This window comes from Musca domestica, unplaced genomic scaffold (assembly GCF_030504385.1).
Source record: "Musca domestica strain aabys unplaced genomic scaffold, Musca_domestica.polishedcontigs.V.1.1 9, whole genome shotgun sequence".
Classification (NCBI taxonomy): domain Eukaryota; kingdom Metazoa; phylum Arthropoda; class Insecta; order Diptera; family Muscidae; genus Musca; species Musca domestica.
The window spans coordinates 832027-851063 of NW_026712435.1; the positions used below are offsets into that span (position 1 = coordinate 832027).

Genomic DNA, 19037 nt, shown 5'->3' on the forward strand with positions numbered 1-19037 from the left:
TCTAGAGACACACATTTTTTGCAACTCTGCTCGATTGAAAGTGTTTATTTTCTGTGTGTTCGTCTAACGAAATTAAAATTCATTTTTGTGTGTTTAAAGCGTCAATAAAAGTGTTAAATTGTGATATTTAAATTAACACTATTTATCTTTTTTCCAAAAGTGTGAAGTTTTTGTGAATAAAGTGTTTCTTCTTGCTTAATAAGTTTATTAAATATTTTCCGCGTAAAACATCAGTGTTTTGTTTTATTTTGTGCTTACATTTTTGTTTTATTTTCGTCGTGTTTTTATTGGTTTGACGTTTGTAGCTGTACGTAATAATAGATTTTTAGCATACTTTTAGGCACTAATAATATATTGATTATTATACCGTGTTCACATTACACAATTTACCTTTTTATTTTATATAAAAAATTATTAACTGGTATTTTTATCTAATTTGTTATTTTACAAAAATGGCTTGCTCTTTCAAAGACTTTTCAGTTAGAAACTTCAATGAGCGTCTTATTTCTTGTTTTATTTGCGATAATTTTATGCATCTTAAATGTGCTGGTTTTAATGGTAGACAGTATGATTTTATTACTGACAAGACTAAAGGTCTACGTTGGTCTTGTTTTGATTGTAGAGATCTTCAAGTTGATTATCTAAGGCTGAAATCGATAAGTTAAAAAAAGTTTAAATTTATCTTTTAAAAAAATTGAAATATTTGTTAACAGGTTTCAATTATCTGATGGTTCTCCAAAGAGGAAAAAAGCTTCAGCTGTTGTTAACAATATCGAAACAAACAATTTAGGTCTCGAAAATTTAATCAGCTTAAATTCTCCGATTTCGCCAAATTCTCCTCCTAATAGTAATAAACTATTTTCTCATGATAATCGTAAAGACTGGGATGTTACTTCCAACGCTACAACCTCAATCTCTGTACGACTTCCAAACGAGCATTTTCTAACCCACCTGCAATTGTGGTGCAAGCTCCTTCAAACCCTTCGGCTGCTGTAAATGTTGATGATCCATCAACTTCTAATCAGCTTGTTGTTGTCGCACGTCGCAAAACAGTTTTTATATCCACACTTCATCCTGAAACTTCTATCGTTAATGTCCGTAATTATATGAAATCTAAGTTACGTGATGTAAGCGATAATGATTTAAACATCTTTAAATTTAACTCGTCTCATGAGCGCAACATTTCGTCGTTTAAAATAACAGTTCCTAATAGACTTTTTAACACTGTTGTTAGTAGTTCGTTTTGGCCCAATGATATCTTGGTAAAAGAATTTGTTTTTAGAGAACGCTCCAATGTAGATAAGTCTGTAAGCATCGTAACTGCGCCAAAAAACTAAATGACGTCTGTCCGATTCTTTATCAAAATGTAAGAGGATTAAACACTAAGCTTAGAGATGTTTTCCTTAAAAGTTTCTTTTCTGAATATATAGTAATTACTTTCACTGAAACGTGGTTAAACCCTCCTGTCCTGGACACTGAGTTATTCTCTGGTAATTATCAAGTTTACAGAAAAGATAGATTATCGAAAAAAGGGGGTGGAGTTCTCATAGCAGTTCATATCTCGATTCCTTCAGAAATGATTGATGTCTCAGCGGATCCTAATATCGAACTTATCTGCGTAAAATTAAATATCATTGGTAATACTATTTTCCTAACTTGTTCATATATTTCACCTAATTCTGAACTTGAAATTTTTCTGAACCATGCAGATTAATTTGCAAAGGTGTCTTCGTTGCTTACAGATAATTCTGCATTAATTTGTTTAGGGGATTTTAACCTTCCTTGGGTACCTTGGACCTCAGGTGACAATATTCTAGATTACATACCTCTGACTTACCCAACAGGTTTCGATAACTTTTGGGATAAGATATTTTTAGCTTTTTCTGTAAACCATGGATTAAATGTTAAAGAAAGGTTGTTAGACTTAATTTTTTAGTCTTCATTGAATATTTCGATTCCTAGATGCTCTCCCTATGTACTCCCTGAAGACAGTTATCACCCTACGGTTTCGATAAACCTCAAATTAAGAAACTCTTCCCTGAATTCTAGTTCTGTTAATGCTTCTATTGATAGGCGTAAATTTGGGAAAACAAACCTTATTAAACTGCGCTCTATTTTATCTAACACTATATGGCATCTTAGTGATGACATTGACTTATGTGTCTCAAAATTTTATGAGCAACTTAATTTTGCATTATCTAGTCCTGTACCTATAGTAAAACAAAATTTAGATCAGAGTCCTGTTTGGTTTACCCATTCATTGAGACGTTTACGTAAATTGAAAAGCAGATTATTCAAAAAAATTAAAATGTCGAAGACTGCACTGGACTATTCAAAGTATTCTTCCGCAAGGAGTAGATATAACTCTGAAAACTGCAAATGTTATTCCCAATATTTCATAAAAATAAAAACCCAAAAACCTTTTTAAATTTGTAACTTCCAAAAGGAAGGCATCTTAGTGATGACATTGACTTATGTGTCTCAAAATTTTATGAGCAACTTAATTTTGTATTATCTAGTTCTGTACCTATAGTAAAACAAAATTTAGATCAGGGTCCTGTTTGGTTTACCCATTCATTGAGACGTTTACGTAAATTGAAAAGCAGATTATTCAAAAAAATTAAAATGTCGAAGACTGCACTGAACTATTCAAAGTATTCTTCCGCAAGGAGTAGATATAACTCTGAAAACTGCAAATGTTATTCCCAATATTTAATAAAAATAAAAACCCAAAAACCTTTTTAAATTTGTAACTTCCAAAAGGAAGGCACATAAATTTCCCAGTAGTATGAAACTTGGCAGTAGTGAATCTTCTGACAACTTAGTGATTTCTAATTTATTTGCTGAGTTTTCTCAATCATCTTATACCCAGAATACTATTAATAGTTCTTACAGCTATAATATTGATAAATTAAACCATTTTCCCCGTATTATCCTGACAGATGACGAATTTTTCTATGGGTTAAGAACACTACGCTCCTCATTCTCTCCAGGCCCTGACGGCGTTCCAACGTAAATTTTAAAATCCTGCGCTAGTGAAATTTCTGTATCTCACACTAAAATTTTTAATTTCTCCCTATCTAAAAGATATTTCCCATGCTATTGGCGATCGAGCTTTGTTATTCCCCTGCATAAATCAGGAAATAGGAGTGTCGTCAATAATTATAGGTGTATCGCTAAATTAAGCGCCATTCCTAAACGTTTACATAATCGTACTCAAAGAGTTTTTTTAATGATGTCTCTTCGAAGAATATCATTGTTTCATCTGGTGTACCCCAGGGAAGTCACTTGTCACCCATTACTGTTAGTTCTTTACCTAAATGACCTTCAAAACGTAGTTCGTTTTTCCAAAATGTTAATGAACGCTGATGATGTGAAGCTCTTTCTTCACACAAATTCACTTAGCGATCAAATCTCTTCACAATATGATTTATACTCACTCGTAAACTGGTGTAGTGCAAATGGTATGACCCTTAATCTAAAAAAATGCAAAAAGTTGTCTTTCTTTCAATCCCAACCTTTATTATCTAATTACTTTATTGGCTCCCACAAATTGGATAATGTTTCGTTGATTTGGGCGTAATATTAGATACTAAGCTTTGGTTTCATTTGCATATTGATTCTTGCGTTAACAAAGCGAAATTTTTACTAGGATTCATCAAGCGCTGGTCTAAAGAGTTTGATGATCCTTACGTAACTAAAAGATTATTTGTTACCTTGGTGCGTCCAGTATTAGAATATGGCTGTATATTGTGGAGTTCATTTTATAAATTTTACCTGATAAAATTGAATCAGTACAAATTCAGTTCTTAATTTTCCTTTACGTGGTTTAAACTGGAACGTTTCCGAACTTCTTCCTCCTTATGAGAGTCGGTTATTAATTGACCTTTCATCACTTTAAAAAAGACGTTTTATGTTAAGAGCACTATTTATCATTAAACTAGTACGCGGTCACATTGATTCTCCATTTCTTATGAAATGAAATATACCATAATGTTCCTTCTCGTAGAACTCGCAATTTCGAACCCCTAAAAAGTATCGTTTGCGAGAACTAACTATGAGCTTAAGAACCCTATGAGGTCACTTTGTGTTATTTATAACAGTTTATTTAACACTATTTGCTAAAGTAATCCATTAAATACAATAAAGAACTGTATTCTACATATGTAATTTTATGTTTGTTTAATGAGTATTCGTTAATTGTTTCATGTTTTTGTACTTTATTCTCCAAACTCATTTACGGCATCTTATCTACATCTCCCCAAGCGGAACTAGTAGAACTCGCCTTTGAGTAATAGTTGTAAACAGTGTGACCAGATTTAAAACAGTGTCGCAGCTAAAACCGCATAAAAATAATGCTAAAAAATGTCAAACAAAAAAATTAAAATGCCAAAAAATAATGCTAAATATAAATACCTTTTTGTAAACCCTGCAACACTATGTGTTGGGGGTATTATACATTTGAGTAGGACAAAAATTATGTAACACTTCGAAATTTTGGCTTCTAACATAGGAAATTATTTATTGATCTTCCAATCTCGCTGAGCTGATCTAGCTATGTCAATTTGCAATCACGCTACAGGTCACAATTATAGACCAATCGACGCGGAATTTAGCATTGGGCTACAGCTTAGGACTGAGCAGGAGCTTTCCAATTTGGATGGCCATCGGATAATATTATGCGTGTGAAATAGACCATAAGTCTTGTGTTAAAAAAAAAATTTTTCTCATTAAACCACGAATATTCTTAATCCAGGTGAAATTACAAATAGACGAAAAGGTCAATTCTGACCATTACTTAGATGTCGATAGTAAAGATATCGGATATATATAGCGACATATATTCGCTAAAATGCTTACACCTCAAAAATAGCTGAACTGATTTTGACAAATCTTGTCAGTTCAGAATGCCCTCTTGACAGGAAAAAAAATCTAGACAAAAACGCATGAAAAGATCCCAATAAAGATGAGAATATTGATTTTGTGATATTTTCTTATATTTTTCCATTTTGTCATATTTTTGTCGCATGAGATATTTTTATTTTTACTTACGATATTGAATTTTACATTTTGTAATACTTTTACTCCTTACAACACTATATAGTTAGGATATTATATACAGGGCACATTTATAACCCGATCATCACGAAATGTTGGATGGAGGTGGGGTTAGTATCAGAATAGAAGCCTGATGTTTTTGGAGATGATCGCTAAATATTTAGAGGATCAAATGGACCAAAAACTGATAGTTTTCTGACACGTCATAATTATCGTCCGATTTTATTTGGGGGTCCTGTATCGACACTGCCAAGTATTTTGGATGGCTATCGGATAACAGTTAGCAGGCAAAATGGGCCCAATTTTTGTGGGAGAAAATACCAAATTGTCTATTCCACCAAAATGCTGAAAGTGAATTCCAGGCCAATTATGAAATACACCAATGACCAATTAGGCCAATTAGGAAATACACTTCTGACCCTTTTTACAACAATTCATATAGAGAAACCTTATTTACACATATTGTTCTGAATAGCCATTAACATGACTCTCTTTTCTTAAGCTTTAATATAGGGCAAATTCTATAAGAATATGCATTACTTCGGTCCATACCATGAAATTTTTAGAGATGACATGTTTTTGAAAAAAAAATTGGTTCAGTTCCATGAAAGGATTAGAAAGAAGGACCAATAAGTTTCAACATCTGTTTTTATATTTAATATAATTTTTAAAATGTATTTAGTCCTGCTACTTGGAAATTAGAGACCGAATGATGATTAGAATGATATCGCTTGTAATCTTAAAACTTTCGCAACCTCTATTTAACCTTTTCAATCCGCATCTAATGTAAAGAAGTGAATTCATGGTGTATAGAGACCGAATGATGATTAGAATGATATCGCTTGTAATCTTAAAACTTTCGCAACCTCTATTTAACCTTTTCAATCCGCATCTAATGTAAAGAAGTGAATTCATGGTGTATAATTTAATTCTATTTCTAATTTCTGCTTTTATAAGGTTGATGCCACTGAAAACGCTTCCAACTTCTGCGTTACTAAATTGTAAAACTAGACACTTCGTAACAAAAGAAGACAATTCCTTGAATGGGTTTTCATTTAAATCATTTTTAAATTCTTATACTCATATCCAAAAAAATAAATCGTTGAGCTTATGTTTGCCCATTTACATGTACTTAGCTTTTACCATTGCTTTTCTAAAATAGTAATTTCGTTCAAAATGCCCATGTAATTTAATTTTTTGGATTTAAGATAAATTGGATTTATAAGAAAGTACTAAAATAAAAAAAAAATTTGGACAAAAAAAATTCTAAAAAATGGTAAACTAAAAATTTGAAAAAGCTAAGAAAAATGCTAAATGAAAATTCTGCTGCTAAAAACAAAAAAATACGCTAAAATTAGCTGCAAAAATGCTAAAATGGCCACCCTGGTTGTAAACAGTAGATTGAAATTCTGTTATAAATTACTTAGCTGCTTGATCATCTGACACATCTACATTTGCCTTTGCGATACAGTAGACGCAGCATGGGAACGAGCGAGGCATAGGAACGAACGATAAAAAACTGCGGGCGATAAACTCCTTAAACCTTTCAAGTCACCGGGACCGGACGGCTTTATTCCCGCCATGCTGCAGCATGCATCGACGGAAATGATTTTTAAGGCTTGACTGAGTCACTCTCACTCTGGTCCAGGAGCCCTATATGTATAAAAATAAGTTGTCTGTGCTGGGGAGTGAACGGTTTACTGCTTTTTTACCTCCAAAGGGTTAGAACGTGTATCGTGGCTAAAAAGAGTTCGAACTTAATCTCCCTTAATAATTTCAGCGGAGGAGACGCCACGCGAATAGACTGGAGACAAAATCCGGAAAAACCTTCATTTTTGTCTCCCTTTATCTATCATTTAAACACCCCGACCCGTCAGGACAGGTAGTAGAAAAGCTGTTCACGGAGCTGGGAAGCAAGGGTAATCTCGTCGTTGGATGCGATGCCAGCGCCCACCATTTTCAATGGGACAGTAAGCATACCAATGCCAGAGATGAGTCCATTTTTGATTTTATTCTTTAACATAATCTCAGGATATGTAACAGGGGTAATGAGGCTAATTTTCAAATTAAAAATATGGAGGAGGTCATTGATCTCACCCTTACAAACACGGATGAATCGCTCATACTGAATTGGAAGGTTTCCACCGAATGCTCCTTCTCTGATAAACGGAGGATAATACACCAAATTTCAGTAGAGGGGCTTCACAAACCTCATAGAAAACCAAGAAAGGCTTATGGGACAAATTTGCGGAGTGTACAGAATTGAGGATGAGATCTTCAGGTGATCTATCTGTAAACTCTGCCTCAACCTTAGATGACTCCGTAAATTCAAGAACAAAAACTCTAATTGGTTGATATGAGAATCCATTGGATGTATAATAAAGGCCAGCACAAGACGAATTGTATGAATTATGCTTTTTTCGACACACTGACTTTGTCTACTCAATCGTGTGCCTTGTATTTGATAGGCAATGACAACAAACAACAACCCCCATTTTGATTCATGTGTGCCATTGTCTAAGATTAAATGCAGGGTGTCGACGATGACATCGAACCATGTCGTCGTCATAATTGTCATTTGCGTACGTGTGCTTTCGACGTTGATGATGTGTTTTTTGTGTGTGCTGTAATTTTGAGTACCAAACCAATTATGAAAAATGATTATTATTATTTTTAGATGAGAGTGAGATGACACTCATTCAGTAACAAAATATGCAAAGAAGTCAACAAACGAATAAAAAAATGGAAAATATACTGGACAATCCCAATTTATTGATGTCTATCATAAATTTTTGGTCATAAAATAATAGGTAAATATTGTTTGCCTATTTTCTACCTACATATAGTTTTCTTTAAAAAATAAAGTATGTGGGCAGAGATATGACTCTCACTCAATAACCGAATATTTACAGAATTAAACAATGGAAGTATATAGTGTTGTTTACGTGAATTAAAGTAGCAATAATTTTCATTTATAATCAAAATAAGAAAAACCAAACCTGTTTTTATTTAGAAAATTTGTCAGGGTATTGTTATTTTTCTAAAAAGGATTGGTATTTTGGATTGTTTCGTCAATAACTACGAAATGTCAAAATTTTGTGTGGACCAATTGAAGTATCTGAAATATATTAGTATTCGCCAAGAAATACTTTATTACAAAAAATATATTTTTTCATATGCCGGAAAAACAGGTAACGATTGCGCTTTGCCTTTATTACGTGTGTGTCTTTATCGTTGAGAATTGTTTCATTGTTGTTGTTATTTTTGGTAGAACATTTTTGTATGAAACACCATTCAACGTCCCCTTTTATTGGCCATTACATGTTATTACGATGGGTTTGAGTCTGACCGACATGACGAGAAATAGAGAATTTGGTTGGATGTCACGTACTGTTATGCATTTGATCAAACGGGGCATAACATGACGAGCGTTTTCTCTTTATGGCATAAGTATAGAAATATGTCACATTTGCAGCTCTTTAATGTATAAAACGAAACGATGGAAGCTGGACTGACTCTGGTCTAGAAACTCGCAGTCTGTTAGCCAGCACTCACTTTCCAAACTGCGCAGATGCAAAAATGAACGATCGGTAAAGCGACATAATCACCACTGTGGGGCAGAGAATGTGAGTCTGATTGAAAGGATTGTAAACACCCCCAAAATCCTGCGGGCGATAAACTCCTTAAACCTTTCAAGTCACTGGGACCGAACGAATTTATTCCCGCCATGTTGCAGGATGCATCGACGGAAGTGATTTTTAAGGCTTGACCGCGTCACTCTCATATTCCATCACTGTGGAGGGAAGTTACAGTAATTAATACTATTATTGGAAAAGGAATATCGAGGCGCGAACGAAGAGCGGCTTAATCGCACTCTATTCTTGCAGATACTCTATAAGGAGAAGAGCAAGGGACTTAAACCGTATATAATAAAATGGATCTATGAATCAATAGCTCGACCAATTCTTACTACCATGGTGGCAATATCTAGGTAAGACTACCTTCAACAAAAGCATTGATAAAGTCCAAAGAGCCACGTCGTTACTAATTACGGGTGCGTTTAACAGTACGCCCCAAGCTGCACTCACACCCTACTCAACTTGAAACTTTTAAGTCTCTTTGTAGAGGAACAAGCTGCTAGATGTGCTCATTGAACTAGGCCAATTGCGAAGTAAGTCCTTTGGGCATTCTATCATTCTTAAGTATGTGGAGAACATAGGAGGTCAGGCTATAACCAGCGATTACGTATCACCTAGGCAAAGTTTCGAATCATTAGACATCCATATACCAAACAGGGACACCTGGACTCGGAACACTCCACCTTTTAACGGTATAGCCGTCTATACCGATGTTTTAAAGATGGAAAGTGGAACGCTGGGGGCTGGAGACTTCTTCGAATGCTTGAATATCCGGAGATCCTTTAAATTAAACAACGACAGCAGCGTTTTTCAGGCAGGAATCTTTTCTATAAGGAAAGCCATGGAACTGCTGGAAAAAAGAATCAATGAGTTGAATAGAACGGTGACTATATATGTCGATAGTCAGGTGGTCTTGAAGGCTCCTAATACTTTTACAATCAAATCTATGGCTGTTCTGGAATGCAGAAATGCTCTGGTTTAAATCGTTGGTAAAACTTTGTTGAGTCCCGGGCAATTGTAACATATCTAGCAATGAATCAGCAGATGAATTGACCAGACGTTGTTTTCAGATAGCAGATTTAGACATCGACAGCACAGTGAAGCCTCCATTATGCCACTTCTTCAAAGTATTGCACAAGCACTGCCTTGTGAAATTCAATCAAAACTGGCTGACTGGAACGGGATGTAATGTCTCCAAAAAAATATGGCCAGTGATGTCCGAGCGGAAATCAATGTCGATCATCCCATTGGCGAAATCTGACCTAAAGCTTATGGTGGGTCTAATAACGGGACACTATAACACTATACTCTCATAATTCTCTTACCCCTATCTTCTTACTCTATCCTTCTTCTCTATTTTCTGACCTCTCTTTTTTTCCTTTTTTCTCAATTAATTCCCCTTCAGATAGGATGAACACAATGGACCAGCTGGTCACCTAGCGGAGTGGTTGTTCAAACAACCACGCATCCTTAACCTACTACATAGAAATTGTTAACAAAACTGTAACAACTCCAAGATCCTCCCCAGCCAACAGCCAATTCTTCTCCCCTAATATATCTTGTTTCACTATTAAAAGTAGCTTAGACTGTTCGTTGTCCCTGAAATCATCAGTGGTCGTGCTGGATTCGATCCCAGGAAATTTACCGTAGCTTGGGGTCACTTCCAACCTTAGGGATCAAATATCTAATGTTGTATTAGCAGATCCTAAAAAGTTTATGTCGAGTTGATATTTTGATAGGAGTAGACTTGTATCCTAGAATTATTAAAAATCAGAGCTTTCGCTTACTTCTGTCTCGCTGCTTGCTCAAAATACGATATTTGGTTGGATTGTAACTGGAATACTTCCGCTCACACACTTGAAACTACGTAAGACATTTCGTTGTAGTAAATACACAAAATTAAATCTCGAGTGAAATTAAAATCTCGTATTGTGAAGTGGCTACAAATGCAATCGTTTTTGGAGCAAATCCGTAACTGCAGTTTGCATCTAAAAATACTTTGCAATCAAGACGAATCTGTAACTGCTTGAACTATCAATCTGTTTATAGTTTACTTTCGAAATTGTTCACATGCTGCACTGTACCATCACTTTAATCTATTTACCGAATTAATTTGTGTTGTTACACCATCCCAGGATGTTGAAAGTAAGAAGTGTTTCCATTCATGTGAAATGGAATTCTGGCGCAGTTTGCGGCACTACTTATTTTGTTGTACATTCGTTGAAATCTGTTCCCGACTTCTTATTTCAACATTGATATGTCAATGTCAAATTTCTACGAATTGGCGTTAAAGCTACCACGTTACGTCAGTCTGTCTTGGTGGTTCCGTCTTGCTATCGTTGAGTGTTTGTGCTCAACATTGTAAACATTACACGTTCGTGTGTAATTACTAAGGTAAATCTCGTAATCTATTGATTGGAATATCAATTAAGAACCAATATATTTATTGATTAAAGAAACTAAAACAATCATGCTTTATTTCTAGTTCAATATACTGTCCGAAACACATTTGTCCGCGGATAAATACAACGTATGTCAGCCCATCATTTCCGCCCGCCATTTTTTATGTCAAGTAGAGTAGCCACTGTACTCCTTCATTTACCATTATTATTTGTAATTTATAATTCATTATAACATTGGTTGCAAGGTAGATCTAACAGGTAACCGCATCGGCGAATTGCTACAAGAAAGCAACTTTTGTGGTACCCTCAAATGTCAAAATTGGCATCTAAGGCGAAAAACATAGATTCGCCATGACATTTAAAGGTTGCGGCAAAATTGTTTCAGCCAATCAGAAACGAGGTGTTGTTTACATTTTATTTTGTGTGCCTCTCGTCGTAAACGAACGTCGCAATAAAAGTTTTTATTGTAAAACAAATAATTGTATATTTTTAATTTTTTTTTTTTAAACCAAGAAACTTATAATGACTATATTTTACTGGTTTAAACCGAAAGTTTTGCGGAACTGAAAATAGCAAGAGTCGAATTCTTGCACTACTTCCCGTGATGTGCTTTGGGAATCTTAGATGTTGAGGCTAACTTAATTCTTAAGGCTGCACTCCATTCTAACCTCCTTCCTTCATTTTCTTTTAATTTTTTTACTGGTTTCACTCTAAACTTGCTCTTAAATTATTTGAAAAATGAAAAGGTACTTTTAGGGAAGACAACATAAACAAATTTGTTGTTGCATTCATTTAGGGCGAATTCTTCATTACAACAATTTGTTTTGACATTTAATGGTGCCTTCAGCTGGGCTGATGCGATTACCTAGTACATCTACCTTGATTGGTTGTGTAATTTTTCCAGGGGTGGCCTATGTTAAATTTAGAATAATAACTAACTGTCAAAAATGCATATTCAAACGAGTTTCAAACAAACTCTTCGTTTCTGATTGGTTAAAACAAATTAGCCGCAAACTTTAAATGTCATGGCGACTGTCTGTTTTTCGCCTTAGATGCCAATTTTTACAGTTGAGGGTACCACAAAAGTTGCTTCGTTGTAGCAAATACCCGATGCGGTTACCTGTTAAATCTACCTTGGAACGACCTATTTAATAGGCCTTGACAAGGCAGATCTACTAGGTAGTCGCATCACCCCAGCTGACGACACCTTTAAATGTCAACACAAGTTGTTGTAATACTGATTTCGCCCTAAATGAAACCAACACAAAAACCAACTTTGTTTAAGTCCTCTTCACTAAAAGTATCTTTTTCTAATATTTCAAAATTTAAGAGCAAGTTTAGAGTGAATTACCAGTAAAAAAATTAAAAAGTGTTCCATAAGAAATACTACATAGAAATTGTTAACAAGACGGTAACAACTCCAAGATCCTCCCCAGCCAATTCTTCTCCCCTACTATATATTGTTCCACCACGTAGCTGGTTGGTCGAACAAAGCTTGTAATATTAAAATTAAAAGTAGCCTAGACTGTTCGTTGTCTCTGAAATCATAAGTGGTCGTGCTGGATTCGATCCCAGGAAATTTACCGTTGCTTGCGGTCACTTCCAACCTTAGGGATCAAATATCTAATGTCGTATTAGCAGATCCTAAAAAGTTTATGTCGAGTTGATATATTGATAGGAGTAGACTTGTATCCTGGAATTATTAAAGATCAGAGCTTTCGCTTACTTCTGTCTCGCTGCTTGCTCAAAATACGATGTTTGGTTGGATTGTAACTGGACGCTCACACACTTGAAACTACGTAAGACATTTCCTTGTAGTTAATACACAAAATTAAATCTCGAGTGAAATTAAAATCTCGTATTGTGAAGTGGCTACAAATTTTGGAGCAAATCCGTAACTGCAGTTTGCATCTAAAAATACTTTGCAATCAAGACGAATCTATAACTGTTTGAACTATCAATCTGTTTATAGTTTACTTTCGAAACTGTTCACATCCTGCACTGTACCATCACTTTAATCTATTTACCGAATTAATTTATATTGTTACACCATCCCAGGATGTTGTTTGTGCTCAACATTGTAAACATTACACGTTCGTGTATAATTACAAAGGTATATCTCGTAACCTATTGATTGGAATGTCAATCAAGAACCAATATATTTATTGAATAAAGAAACTAAAACAATCGTGCTTTATTTCTAGTTCAATATTCTGTCCGATACACATTTGTCCGCTGATAACTACAACGTATGTCAGCCCATCATTTCCGCCCGCCATTTTTTATGTCAAGTAGAGTAGCCTTAGTTTTCGGTGTGTGTATGCCAAAGTGGTGTTAAGCTTCTGGCGATACAGGGTTTCTGAAATCGAAAATAAATTGAAATGAATTGCTCACATCTGCACTGTACTTCTTCATTTACCATTATTATTTGTAATTTATAATTTATTGTAAAGTTGGTTGTGTTTCAACATTAGTAATTTTTCCAGGGGTGGCCTATGTTAAATTTAGAATAATAACTAACTGTCAAAAATGCATATTCAAACGAGTTTCAATTTGTCGCCGACACCTTCTTGCTACATGATTTATTTACTCTTCACCTCGCTGTAGAACCAACCAATAGATAATCTGTCCTACACAATTTTCATTCTTGTATTCTCATGCCAATTTTGACATTTAAGGGTACCACAAAAGTTGCTTTGTTGTAGCTATTCGCCGATGCGGTTACCTGTTAAATCTACCATGGGCCTTGCCTTACTGCTTTATCGTTGTATATTCGATCATACAGTGAAAACATGATACCCTTGATATTGTTAGCCGTCGCTTGACCGTCAGTAATCAACATACATACGTTGATTGGTTGTTCTTCTTTGATATGTGTGGGCTACACCATTAGGGTCGGTCGAGTGTAGTTTAATAGCATGTTTAATACAAAGTAGAAATTTTTTGTGTATATTATATATAAATGGCATATTAAGTGTTAGTTAAATAGACAAACATAATTTGCTTAGTTTTAAATAAATTTTTATTCTAATACTGAATATTTTAATCTATATTTTGTGGACATGGTGGACATTTTAGATTAATTTTGCTTTTTGTATATTGTGGACAAAATAAATTACTGCTGTCCAATATTTTGGTATATTCCCAACAAATTTAACTCACTTTCAGATTTTTTTAACTCTTTGGACAAATTTGTCGTTTCTTTCTAAAATTTTCTTTCTAGTAATCATGCCCCAAAGTTCACTCCAAATGTAGACTTTTGCTAAAATTTATAGAGCGAATTGTGAAATCAAAACTTAAATGAAATTTGCAACTGGCATCTAAAAATCAAGTCCGAATCCATAACTGTTTGTTCTTGGCGACATTGAACTATCAATTTGTTTATCGTTTACTTTCGAAACTGCTCACATACTGCACTGTACCCCCACTTTACACTATTAACCAAATTAATTTATACTGTTACACCATCTCAGGATGATTTCGAAATCTGTTCACTACTTCTTATTGCAACATTGATATGTCAATATCAGATTTCAACGAATTGGCGTTAAAGCTACCATCTTACTTCAGTCTGTCTTGGTGGTTCCGTCTTGCTATCATTGAGTGTTTGTGCTCAACATTGTAAACATTACACGTTCGTGTGTAATTACTAAGGTAAATCTGGTCACCTATTGATTGGAATATCAATAAAGAACCATATATTTATTTAATTAAGAAACTAAAACAATCGTGTTTTATTTCTAGTCCAAGGTACTGTCCGAACCACATTTGTCCGTTGATAACTACAACGTATGTCAGCTCATCATTCCCGCCCGTCATTTTTTATGTCAAGTAGAGTGGATGTGTATGCCAAAGCCCACTACACCATCTTAGGGTGGGTCTTATCAGGTGTCGTCTCCATTGTGTTTGCGACTTTATTGAATTCTATACTCGTAACAATTTGCATATTTCTCTGTGTTACAACATTGAACTATCAAAATGCGAGTTTCAATGTGCCACCGACTCCCTCTTTCGACATTATTTATTTACTTTTCATCTTGCTGTCGAACCAGCCAATCTGTCCTACACCATTTTCCATTCATTATTTGTTTTAATAAACAATCGTATTTTATTTAAATTTTGAAACTTTGGTTCAGTATTTGCTCCTGTGGTATTCCTGATAATCTATAAATTACATCACTTGCAAAATGAAACGTGGTTTTAAAACGGAAAAAATCGTTTTCTCAACAATCTAAATACGAAATTAATAGGGCCTTCGATCGGACTTCGTTTATGTGAAATGTTTGATTGTGTACCCCCGAAATTCTTACATTAAAAGTAGAGAAGTTTGTTTCCAGAACCCAAGTATTAAAACATATTAGTTACTACACGTTTCTTTTTAGTACATTTACGTTCAAATTTCCATACGCACAGTAGTTTATCCCATCTTCGACTTAGAAAGGACTATATGCTATATTCGCCGGCCTAACCCCAATGATCCGCAGTTATAGAACATAAGCGGAAAAGTGGTTAGACCATCTAAACTATTTCCACACCAGTACCGCATTGAGTCAATTCTGGGAACTCTCTTAAACCCTAGAATGAAGGATGATTTATCATCATTCAATGGCGTGAAAGTGCCGAGAAGGCACCATCACAATTTACGACGGAAGATGTTGCACACGTCACCAATAGCGCAGTCATCCAAGACCCTTGGTACTGAAAACACGCAACCGACATAACCTGACTACGTCGGTAGAACAAAATGATTACAAGATACACACGAACTAAATAAAATTGATGAAATTAAAAAATACAGTAGTTTTTCAACCCTGTTCGTTAAATTGAAAAATTCGTTAACCGAGTACTATTTATAAAAAGGCTTGTTTACCTACCTACTAATAACCTAATTTTACTAACAACAATAGCCTTTATTATAGTTGTAATTAAAATAAAAGGAATTGGTATGCAAATTTAAAGAATATCTGAAACTTACAACAAACAAAATAACCTTTTATTTATTTTTTTTAAAGAGATCTAATATAAGAATTATACCTATAATTACTTCAACGGAAACAAATTTAATTCTTTTTAATTCAGGATGTTGTAGCGTTTTTTGTATCGCCTCTTCTTGAAGTTCTCCCAATATTAGAGATTTGGCGGCAACTATATTATTTGGTTGATACTCAGTTGTTCTTTTAAATTAATGTTGTGTTTGTCATTAATATCAGTCTCAGCATGAAACAAAACACAACATTGTTAAAGAATCCACTTTCCTACATCATAGGCTTTTAAAAAGGTCGTTAAATGCCGAATTCGTTAAACCGGTGGTTCTTTAAATTGGTGGTTCTACTTAACTTACCAATTACCAATGTATGAGGCGTCTATTGTCAGATTATTACATATCCTTTTAATGATTTTTTCGGCCCATGCAGCTTCTAAGATTTTGGAAATGGTTAGTAATACAAACAATTGCTTCATTTCAGTGTATTTATAAATTATATAAACATAAAAATGTACTTTGCAATTTATATAACTCATAATTAAATGCCATTTTAGTATTTTTATCGTCTCGCTGTACCTCTCCCCCTACCCCTCCCTCGTGGGCCGCCACGACCGCGTGTTCCTCGTCCACGACCTCTATTTCCAACGCGATTGTTTTCTTTTTTCTTCGATTTTGACTTTGGGGTGTCATCAATCAACAGTGTTTCAAGTGGAAGGCTATCAGGTAGAATAAAATATCTTATGTTATTTCCTCTTACACTGAGCGTTTCCAATTGAACAGGATCTCTTCCCTTTATGGTCATTTTCACTGACTTTAAATGCGTATTCATGGCCACATCTACTCCTGTTATCGTGCCATGTATCTGTGTCCCATTTTTTAACTCCATAGTCACGGTTTCATGGCTCAATTTCATCAAAAATCTGTAAAAGAACATAAATATATAAATTTATATAAAAATTCTAAAAACGGTACTAAAGGAGGACCCTAAACTAAACGAGTAGTAGGTTTTTATTTTTGCTTGGCATACAAGTTATATTTATATGAAAAATAAAACATTTGAATGGTCCTTACGAATATAATGAAGCATTCGAGTAATGAGTATACCCAGCTTTTGAATTTAACAATATGATATTTTATTTCGATTTGTAGTGTGATTCTCAAATAAGTTAACAAAAGAATTAACGCCAATTATCAACGAAAGCAATTTTTTATTGATAAAATGTCGGTACTTTTCGAAATTATATAGATAGTTGCTCCTAAGAGTGAAGATATAGAATAGTTTTCATAACAAAAATTAACAAAGTATTATACCATATATTTATATAAAAATAATTAAAATAACAATAATAAGACCCTTAAACACATCTCCACCAAGCTGAACAGCAATTAAGCAAGACAGAGAGGAAAAAGGAAAGATACATCAATAAATTCGGGGACTAGCCATCACTCGTTTTCAACCGAGCGAATGTAGCAACTACAAGCATCGAAAAATCCCTAAAAAAGAGAAAAAAAAAAACAATTAAATTACTCTATGAAAAATAAACAACCATAAAAATGGTCCCAGCCAATAACAAAAAATAAATCGCAACCAGAAATTCAATGAACAGACAAATATTCAAAACACCTCTTCCGGTATATATCAAAAGAACATGTAAAATTACGCAGAATTTGGCAAGTATTGGCTCCAGAGATGACCTCCAAACAATAGTTGACATGAGACATTAATAAAGATCTGGCTACCAAGAGCCAAATGAGCTTGTAGACTATAGAGCCTTCTAAGCGGAAAATGCACACGAGACCAGCGAACGAAAACAAACGAAACGATTAACGTACCGCTAACACGAAGACACAAACTTTTAAATTTTTTCAATCGTACTGTACTCCGAACAAAACAAAACCAATGCCAGAAGTATACAAACAATACGATTGCCTTAATGTACATCGGTTGTGAGTTGCCGAGCTGTATCGTTTGCGAACAAATCACTGGGAAACGTTTCCAAACGTTTGCGGTACCAAATAATGTCTGGTACATTCAGAATTTTTACTCAACTTTTGGGGTTTTCTACTGTTTTCTATTGTATGATAAACATAATAAATGAATAAAAAGTCATGAATATATATTAATTTAGTTTTTTATTATTTGTAATGATCTGATATACAGGGAAACGTTTGCAATGTGTATTGTACTGTCTCGTTTCCAATGTTGCGTCATCCAGCATGGTACATTTCAGTTATGTTTTTGTTTCCACTCATCTACACAAACAATACAAAACAAAAAAAAAAACAGTAAAGAAAGCCCTAAAGTCGGGTTGGGCCGACTTTATGTTACCCTACACCACTTTGCTAATTTAGTAGAGCTTCAAATAACAACTAAAAGTTTTTATGGGAGAATTCAATCATACACGCTATGATTATAAGTATAAAGTTCAAAGGACTAAATATGCCGAATCATTTGTATCTTTTAAATTCGGACTTTTATTGCCAATTTGGTGCAAAATTAATTTGAAATCAGATAAAGATATATATGGGAGCTATATCCAAATCTGAACCAATCTTGATAAAATTTGGCAAAGATATTTCTGAGCTGTATTTGATGTATTTCCCTGAATATCGTTTTTACGGAGTGAATATTACGGCTGTGGGTAACAAATACAACAAATCGAATGAACAATATTTATGGGAGATATAGCTATATCTACCTTCTAGACTCAATTCGGTCGTATGTGCCGAATTCCATCCCATTTGGGCAAGTATTAGACGTTTGGTGCACAATAAAAGGTAAATTGGATAAAGCTATATATGGGAGCTATATCTAAAATCTGAACCGATCTCGATAAAGTTTAGTTTTATTTTCCCAAATATTGTTGTTACAGAATGCATATTACGGCTGCGGAGGACAAAAATAACAAATCGGATGAACGATATATATGGGAGCTATAGCTATATCTGAACCGA

General features: G+C 34.4%; 1 protein-coding gene across 1 annotated transcript; it reads right to left on the bottom strand.

The window, feature by feature from the left end:
- Nucleotides 1–16549: 16549 nt before the first annotated feature.
- Nucleotides 16550–17031, bottom strand: LOC101888791 (probable small nuclear ribonucleoprotein Sm D1). The gene has a single exon (XM_005189343.4). It carries the CDS (start codon nucleotides 17014–17016, stop codon nucleotides 16642–16644), a length of 375 nt encoding a protein of 124 aa, XP_005189400.2. The 5' UTR covers nucleotides 17017–17031; the 3' UTR covers nucleotides 16550–16641.
- Nucleotides 17032–19037: the final 2006 nt, after the last annotated feature.

Bases quoted from the DNA above. Each gene is read 5' to 3' on its own strand.
- LOC101888791 (XM_005189343.4), bottom strand. From the start codon at position 17,016: ATGTTCTTTTACAGATTTTTGATGAAATTGAGCCATGAAACCGTGACT.